The sequence below is a fragment of the Octopus bimaculoides genome, chromosome 11 (assembly GCF_046866305.1).
Source record: "Octopus bimaculoides isolate indiv1 chromosome 11, ASM4686630v1, whole genome shotgun sequence".
NCBI lineage: Eukaryota > Metazoa > Mollusca > Cephalopoda > Octopoda > Octopodidae > Octopus > Octopus bimaculoides.
This window is the reverse complement of record NC_142938.1, coordinates 42,731,707-42,741,923: the sequence shown is the minus strand read 5'-3', so window position 1 is coordinate 42,741,923 and position 10,217 is coordinate 42,731,707. Positions and strand designations below refer to the sequence as shown.

At 41.8% G+C, this 10,217-nt stretch overlaps 1 protein-coding gene across 1 annotated transcript in view; it reads left to right on the top strand.

Moving 5' to 3' along the window:
• LOC106872600 (uncharacterized) overlaps positions 1–10,217 on the top strand; it is a 314,391-nt gene that overhangs the window by 168,760 nt on the left and 135,414 nt on the right. Inside the window, exon 37 of the mRNA XM_089360611.1 lies at positions 4,822–4,962. Within this exon, the coding sequence (XP_089216737.1) occupies positions 4,822–4,962 (141 nt within the window). The remainder of the gene's footprint in view (positions 1–4,821; positions 4,963–10,217) is intronic.

Genomic DNA, 10,217 nt, shown 5'->3' with positions numbered 1-10,217 from the left:
AATAAATTATTATCTTATGAACTTCATTAGCTTACAGTTGTTTACACTATGAGATGCAATGGACTCGTAGTTGAGTACGTCAGTAACACTTTATAGCAGCATCGGAGCCTCGAATATGAAATGAAGTTTATTTGGGAAAGAATTACATTTGTGATTATATAGGGAATCCTCGTAAATAAATGGCAATAAAGCAGTAGAATGTAAAGAATATTTTTTGTAAAGTAAAAAGAATTTCAAGATCATTTATAATAAAAAAAAATTATTATAATCTTTTTCTGAATCACTTTCACTCGCACTAGACTTGAGTACACCATCACTTGTAGACGCCATTGCCGATACACAATGACAGACATGTAGACAGACATGTAGATTTCTTTTTTAAAAAAATGTCTAGAGTCGTTTGCTAAGAAAAAAGCATTTATTCCGTCGCTATATGCAGCTCTGTAGACGTATCAGCATCAGTTACCACACACACTGTCTGTTTAACTTTTTTATGTTTATTGTAAAATAAAACTCGTAAACCCAGGTCTCGTAAAGCGGGTCCTCGTCATGTGATGTATAACTGTATATATGTACACACGTACTCCGAGGCACACACAAATAGCGAAAGACATACACAGACAAAAGTCCAACACGCAGACACACTGAGATATGCTTATGCACTGGGACATGAGTGTGTGTATACAGACATCTACATATATGCATGCATATATACAGGGTGCGTAAGATATCTGAGGAAAGATTTATGTTTATAAAAAAAGAAACAGATATAAAATAACAGATAATAACATTATTTATCAAAAAATGCTATGAGGATTAAAATAAACCTTCTTTTCTCCAACGTTATTCAATAAAACCACCTTCAGCTTCAACAAATGATTCTATATGAGATCTAAATCATCTACATGTTCGAATCAAGTGGTCCTAGTCCATTTTGGACATTACTCTGACTATAGCAGCTTTCAAAGAATCTTTGGTGTTATGGATGTGTTCATTGACCTCTTTCTCAACAATGTTCCACATATAATAGTCCAATGGATTGAGATCTAGGGAATTAGGAGGCCAAATGTTAGGGGTTATGTGAACATGAAAATTTTCAGCCATCCATTCGATGTGTGGTAGTGCAGAGTGTTACTGAAACACATGTGGTCCTCCATTGCATACACTCTATCCAGAGCTTAACAATTATTTCCAGGACCTCAATGTAAGCGGCAAAGTTAAGTCCAAGGCCTTGTGGAAAGAAGTAAGGAGGCATCACATGTCTTTCATTGCTGACAACCCCTAAAACCATGACCATATACACACACGCACACTTCACACAAGGACACATATGGAGATACACATCCATACATAACAGATGCACATACATAGTCACACAAACCCGTACACAGACACGCACAAACATGAACACACAAGGAGACAGAGGTAAACACACAAATACACACACATACAAACACACACATACAGACACACACACACATACAAACACACAAGCATGAGCGCAAACACGCACACACAAACAAACAATCACAGAAACATGAACACACAAACACATGGTTATGCAGAATACACACATACATACAAACGTGCACACACGCATACATAAATATATGCATACACACACATGCATACACACATGCATGCGGAGTAAATACATACAAACGTGCATACATGCATACACACATATATATATATATATATATTCATACACGCACACATATATGCATACACATATGCATACATACATGCATGCATACATACATACATACATACATACATACATACATATGTGTATGCACACGCACACGCATGTGCACAAACAAACAAATAAAAAAAGAACGCAGTTCCGATAATGGACAGGGTTGACGACTATTGAAAAGGTTGCAAAACGCAACGAAAATTTTACTAAAAATAAATAAGTATATGAGTGGAAATCAGACCGGTGAGTTTGTTAAATTAATAAGGTAGTAAAAGAGAATGACTCTCCCAAACACAATAAAATATGCTTTAACACACGAAATTACATAAAGAATCTTACAAACCAAATACAAAAATTATATATATATATATATATATATATATATATATATATATATATATATATATATATATAAATATATATATATATATGTGTGTGTGTGTGTGTGTATGTATGTATGTATGTATGTATGTATACACACACACACACATATATATATATATATATATATATACATATGTACATATACATGCACTACGCCGCCCACGGGTATATAGTGTAGTGGTTAAGAGCACAGGCTACTAACCCCAAGATTCCGAGTTCGATTCCAGGCAGTGACCTGAATAATAATAATAATAATAATAATAATAATAATAATAATAATAATAATAATAATAATAATAACAACAACAACAACAACAACAACATCGAAAAATACCTTAGGAATGAGAACCCAGGTTCGAAATTTCCCCCAAGACACCTGATGAAGGCTGGAAGGTATATCAGCCGAAACGTTGTGTTAACAACAAACGAGGACAAATATCCGTCAATTGTAAATAATGTAAATAATGTACATAATTCCTCATCTCTTAAATGTTCTTAGTAACAGTTCGCCCCCTTCCCCTTCCTGGTCTGTCTGTCTCCATCACCTTAACCCTTACATCTGAAAGTTTGCGAGCTCTAGAGTATGCCACATACAACTGCCAGTGACTGAACACTGGCTGAGGTAAGAAAAATCCCATCTTCTCAAATGTCTGCCCCTGTGACTTGTTAATAGTCGTGGCATATGACAAACGGACAGGAAACTGGGTTCTCTCCAAGATGAATGGCAAGTTAGGGTCGCTTGGAGCCTGCTTTATTCCGGGGATGAGGACACGTCTGCCAATTAGTGAGCCTCGATTGAATGTTGATGCATGGCCACCACTTCCAGTCTTGTACCATTGCAGAGTCCATTCTGGATAGAAATGTTACGAAGAAATATTACTATTGAGCTGGGTTTTAAAGTCAATTTATGAATTTAGAAATTCAAGTGGATAGCGTTCAGCCTCAGCAGGATCATCTGTCAAAACTTTATCTGTTCTATAATAGGTGCGGCAGTCACCTGGAAGTTGTCTCAAAAATTCTTCATTGATCAGGAGGCAGTCTGAGTTCTTTGGCGAAAGAATTACTCTGCTTCTTCTCTCTTCCTCAGAGCACGTTCCGTGGACTATGCATCTGCTCTCTCCCTCCGAACTCTCCCTGCCTTCTCCCGCCTCCCTTTTCCCTTCACCTACCTCCCCACCACCCTACCTCTCCAACGCACCATTCTCCGAATTTTCCGGTGTCTCCAGTCCGACCCCTTCGCTTCACACATCTTCCCTAACCGACCCCTCCCCTCCTTCAAACGAGCCCACAACCTACGAAACCTCTTGGTCCACAGCTTCTTCCCCAACCCAACCTCCCAACCTGGCTCGTTCCCCTGCTCCTGCCCACGCTGCCGCACTTGCCCTTACATCTCCAACACCACCTTCCTCGCCGGCACCCATCATCGACCCTATCACATCACCGACTCCTTCACCTGCACTTCTACCAATATCATCTATTACATCTCCTGCTCTCTCTGTCATTCTCTGTACGTCGGACAAACGGGACGCTCCTTTGTGTCACATGGGCTCAACTCTCCTCCCCTCTTCATCTAACCTCCTCCCCTTGCCTTTCTCCCCCTCATTCCTACTTCCTGCCACCCACCTCCCTTCTCTTGCTCCGATTCCTACTTCTCTTCACACCTACTTCTCTTCACCCCTACTCTCTTTCTCTCTTCTCTCTTCCTCTCTTTCTCTCTTCTCTCATACCCACCTTCCCCTTCCCCTTCATCGTCAATCCTCCCTCATAAGCCCACCCCACCCCTACACATTCCTATCCCACCTTCCCGATCTTTCCCATCCCATTTCATCCCTTACACCCTCTCCCACCCCCCCACCTCTACCCCCACCCTCTGCCTACCCACATACCCCACCTCTATCCCCACTCTCAACCTAACCCACAACGCACCCGTGCTTTCCCTACTCTCGCCTCCTCCACCTCCCAACACCATCACACCACACTACACTACACCATACCACACAATGCATCATATCACAACACACCGCCACGCACACAGCAGCACTGACCAATTCCCATCCCCACATTTTCACACCTACACATACACACACGCACACGTCAAGATCACCAGCCCTCTTTCACACGCACATACGTATTCTCTCACACACACGCGCACCTTCGTTTCGGGATCACTACTACTTTGTTATCTCCCCTTCTTCTTAGCTCTCATGTGTGACCCTTCTGTCCGGCATTCGCCATGATAGATCGCTAACCACTACACATTTTTTTCTCTCTTTGCTTCTCTCCTTGTTTCTTTCTGTGTTCCTTTCTGTGGAAGAGCGTAGGCTCGAAACGTTAAAGAGTTTTTCAATTCCCGAGCGTTATACTCATACATCTGTTTGTTTTCTACACCACCTGTCTTCGTCTTTTGTTTTTTTTTTGTGAATTCTCCCTATATACAGATTCAATTAATCCGATAGTATTAAAAAACAAAAGCTCGTTAATGTATCATTTTACAAAAGTATAAAGTACAGCACAAAAGAAAACCATAAGGAGTGTATAAAGTTATAAATAACGAGAGAATGATAAAATTTATTTAACCATTGGAAATTCTTATTTAAGGACAATTGCTTCACAACATAATAAAACATGTGTATTTGTGTATGCTTAAGGCTAAGCTGATGAAAATTCTTGTTATATTCTGTGAGTGAGGAAGCTTAAGTTTCATCTTGAATTCGTACAATTAATTTTTTTTTTTTCAGTGACTAAGATAGAATGCCGCTACTACGGAAAAGTATACGTCATTGGACAAACGTTCATAGCCATAGATAAATGTAATCAGTGCACTTGCAAATACACTGGAGCTGTTGTATGCACCGAAAAGATATGCTCAAAAACTACAGGTAATACCTAAAAGATTCTTTCCAAACAGATTTTACTGATCACTAGTTAAGTTCTGACGCACAACATCTCCAACTTTTTTACTAGAGTTAAATGTCAATTTTTCAATCACTTTCTGTGTTTTATTCAGTATGTTCGGTGTTACTGACCGAAACGTAGACGGGACGAGTAAAAAGTGGAAAAACACTTATTCGTATAAAATGAAAGGCAGTCACAATAATTGTTGTTTATGTGACAAGTTGTATGGTCCATTTCTTACAGGTTGGCCGTTGATTTTGCTATACACTGAACTGCGAAAGAAACGTGAGACGTGTGTGACTGTGAAATATTTTTTTTAATTTCATTATATCAGAGATAAATTTTGATAAATCTGATGAAGTCAATTTCTTGGATGCACTTTGACCACAGTCTACGGGTTGTTGTCATGTGTTCTGGTAGACTTCCATACCGCATATGCCCTCCCTGGGTGTTCAAAACGGCCACACACCGTCGGTATATGGAATGCATGAGGCAGTTCACAAAAGCCATTGGCACCTGTACCTACACCCTGAGGAAATCTGCTTCCAGTTTCACACGAGTTGTCAGCCTTGGAACCACATGGTTCAGCCGTCTCTGGATTTCATCCCACAGGTGTTCAATTGAGTTTAAATCCGGGCTGAGAACCGGCCACGGCATGGCTCTGATGTTGTGCTGATGCAGGAAGTCCATGGTGACCCTGGCCGTGTGGGAGGGAGTATTATCCTGCTGGAACACGTGGCTATGGTGAAGCGCGAAGAAGGGCACGATGTAAGGTCTTAGGATCTGGTTGATGTAGTGTTGCGCTGTGATGCCATTCCCTCTGCCTGCACCAACATTTTGGAACACATGGGACTCAATTTTCTGATTCAGGCCTGTAGCACCCCAAATCATGATGTTTTGGCCACCCCATGCGTCTCTCTCCATGACACATGCGTCTCTGTATCGTTCACCCCGTCCTACGTCACACCTTCACTCTGCCATCCGAGGTGGAAACGCAGTACCGGCTCTCGTCCGAGAAAACTATCGACCTCGATTGTTGATGCCGCCAGTGTCAGTGCTGTGTATTCTACTGTAGTCGTGCCTGACCGTGACGGGTGGTGAGGACAGGCCTTCGAGCAGGACGACGGCAACGCAAGTTGTTGGCGACCAGTCGACGTCGTACCGTGTCGTTGCTGATGGGTCGTTGTCTTATGCCAATGGTCACGCGAGCTATCACGTTGGCCGGTCTGAAGCGATCACGGAGGTGTTGCAGGTGGATGAAGTGGTCCTGCCTGGCCGTGGTCACCTAGAGGCGCCCTCTGCGGGCACGGTCTGCAATGCTGTTAGTGTTGTTGCATCACTGTTGCAGATGATAGATAGTGCTGACATGGACATTGTAAGCTTTCACAACAACCAGAGCACGCTACCTTGTTTGCAATCGGCCAGTAGCTTGTTCTCTCTGCGCTGCTGACAATCGGGTCATACATGATGCGTCCAAATTACGAATTTATTTTAAATCAACTACAAAGAGTTAAACATAGACGGGACCACACAAGGACAGACAAAAATACATAAGTGGGGGGAAAATGAATGAAAAATAGATGAAAGAAAATTAATGAATGGGTGGAATGACGGCCACTCGAACGCCACACTCCGAGTGACCACATTGAACTCTTTTACAACCAATTACATTATTAAAGATTTTCCATCATTTTCTAAAATATCTAGAAAACTCACAGTAGATGGCAATGTTTCGATATCGGCTTCAAGGTTCGTAAGGTACACACTTACCCCGAACTTCTTCTTGATACTTTTTCTGGTCTTTTTCTTTTTTTCCTCTTGCCAGCTCCTCCTCCATGCCACTCGCGTAATACATCAATTCTCCATCTGCCAACTCCACGTCGGGCGAAGTTACATCTTCGTATTTCATCATAACGCCTCCCCTTCAAACAAGGGGGAAACGACAACAGGACCGCCGCAAAGCAGCGAAATACGCGTGTTTTGCAAACACACAACAACGCCCAACAAAGCAGTATCTACAAGTGACACTGAGCGTAATTCACGACACTAACCTCGAAAATGAGGGGAACGAATGGCGGACGAATGCCAGGAACGCAGTTCAAGTTCATTTTTATAACCTCCACGAGATGCACGTGCGTTTCGGTTTTCATTACAATTGTTTGCGACTGCTGCCCTCGGCATTCAACGCAGCTGTGTTTTGGCGTCTTGATTCGGGGAAAGTTAAAAGATTACCTGCAATTTGGGTCTCAGCCATAAACCAGCATGCCTTGGAATATTTACACTTACATACCCGAAAAGTAAATTTCAGAATTTACTATATAAAGATGAAATTTGAAAAAATCGTGTTTCTTTTGCGGTTCTGTGTATGCAGTGGGTCGTGTGTATGTGTGTATGGGTGTGTCTGTGGGTGCGTGGACGCGGGTGTTTACGTGGATATGTATGTGCATGTGTGTATGGTGTGTGTGGGTGTGGGTGTGTGCACGCGCACGTCTCTCTCTCGGTGTGTGCGTGTGTGTGCATGTGTGCATGTGCGTGCGAGCGTGTGTGTGTAGTGGATCTTCATCGTTCGACAATGAGGATTCAGTTGTCCGATCACATGGATAACCTGCTTCTGAAATAAAGTTTAAATTGTTGGGTATTCCGGAGAAACATGTTCCCTTAATGTAATTCCCTAGGCAGAATCAGTGTGACACTAGCAGATGACAAAAATGTACCTTTTGGAATTGCAGATACAATCCTCCATCCAGACCAGCTTCTATATAGTTTCTCATTATAAGTCACAAGGCAAGGGTAGACATTTGACCAATACTTCATGCAGTGGGATCGAAAGTGGGATCTCGTCTTTAAGAAGCTAACTTCTTAGCCATTTTGGCCATTCTGCACCAACTTTGTATGTGTCGCGGGAGCGCGGGAGTGTGTGTGTGTGTGTGTGTGTGTGTGTGTGTGTGTGTGTGTGTGTGTGTGTGTGTGTGTATGAGGGTGAGAGAGACAAGTAGAGAGACTGGGAGAGAGAGGGGAGAGAGAGAGAGAGGGAGGGAGAGAGAGGGAGAGAGAGAGAGAGAAATAGATCTTGGCATATGGAAGCAAAAACAAAACTGGTTGTTGAAAAGTTTATGAGATTATGGCAGACACGAATCTCTAGCGAAAATGGGTTTCGGCATGCTCGTTTTAGACAAACCTTTTCGATCAGAGTGTAATTTGTGGTAGCATGCGCCGGCAAAGACGTTGGTCACCTATAGTTTTCTGTGTCGATCGATTCTTATTGTTGATCACTGAAAACGAAGTTCTAGATCGATAGGATTCTACAACAGAAACATTTACTGGTAAAAGCTCGTAGAAACATTATTGGTGTTTTCGGACACTTAAACATTCATTTCCGTAGACAGAGCGAATATTTTCTTAAAGGCATTAAGTTCCTCGCAGTTCTAGTAGAAGACACTTGCACAAAGTGCTGAACAGTGGAACTGAACCAGGAACCGCGTGGTTACGAAAGAAACTTTTCATATATGACGGGATTCTTTCAGTTTCCGTCTACCAAATCCATTCCCAAGGCTTAGATGGGCCAGAGGCTATAGCAGAAGATACTCGTCAAAGGTTCCACGCAGTGGGACTGAACACTACACCAATACGGTTGGGAAGCAAGCTTCTTGCCGCATAGTCACGCCTGCGCCTATATATATATATATATATAGAGAGAGAGAGAGAGAGAGAGAGAGAGGGGGGAGACAGACAGACAGACAGACAGACAGACAGACAGACACATAGAGAGAGAGAGATTATATCATATTATATTTTGTATTATATTATATTAGGAACAAAGACCTAGCCCATTTCAAGATGGATAAGAAGCGAATGCGTTTGGGGTCAAAATTATTATTCTTAATCATAATAATATTTCTCCGCAAAATTGAAAACATAATCCAATCTGCTTGGCAAATTGGTAAGCTATCTATCATTAAATTCTTCAGGTTTCGAAGCAAGGAAACACTGAATGTCATTTTTAACCTCTTCATGAATAAATTGTTTTCTTTCTAAATAATGTGAAAATGATGTGAAAAGATGACACTAAAATTGGGTAAGATGAGGAGAGTAAGGATGAAGAAGCAATACTTCTAATTTTAGGTCCATAATCTTTTCCTGAGTAACTTTGTCAATATCAGTATATGATATTTCCTGATCTTGTAAGAGCAACAATCCGTTATCATTGAGGAATTATAAATGCTTTCTCCGCATATTTTTGTGTAACGCCTACAGCTGACAATACTTTTCTGAATTAATTGTTTTCAAGAATCCGGTAAAGGACGTCAGCAATAGAATCTCCAACTTGTCTTCAAGCAAAGAGACATTTTTTTATGTTACATGCCCGTACTATAGTGAGGCTCTGGCCGCCAGCGGTTTCAAGGATAGAATCAGTTACACGCCAGACCTTAGTCCCTCCAAAAGAAAGAGTCGCCGAAAAGTGTTGTGGTTCACACCATCCTTCCATTCAAATGTTAAAACTCGAGTAGGTAAGATTTCCCTTAGCTTAGTAGACAAACACTTACCTCGTGCAAATAAGCTAACCAAAATATTTAACAGGCACACCCTGAGAATTTCCTATACTTGTGCACCCAATGTAAGAAGCATGTTAGTAGGTAGGCTTACACCTGAGATAGAGACGGGATGCTCATGTTGAGTAAAACAACATATACACTGAACGACTACTGTAATACAGAGATCGTCGTATACGAGGCAGAGGTAACAGTAATAGAACCAAATGGGCAACCAAAATGTACGAAAGTATGTGGGAGCTCTTGAAGGCCCCTTCGAACACGCTATACCAACCACAAGTCCTTTAACATCGCGGAAGTACGTAATGCCACAAACCTTGCCAACACGTATGGTCAATGAAAGAAAACACCACTGGGTACAGCATAAAGTAGAAGATTCTAGAGAAATGTAAAGCATGTTTCAATAGCAGTAGGAAGTGCAGATTACGCCTGGCTGCAAAAATGGTGATTTCAAAGAGCTCCCAGCACCCAGGCATTTACCTGAATAGCAGAAGTGAAATATCTAATCCTTGCCTACATGAAAGGAAGTACAGCCTGTCATACTTGCGTGCCCCATCATTACTATAATCACCAGTCTCCTAACTTCAGCCCTCCACCAATGCCTGGGAGTCGGAGAAAGAGTTTGACCAGGACATACACTAACACACCCACAAACACATGCCCCAGTACGGTGGACACCCACCCAATAG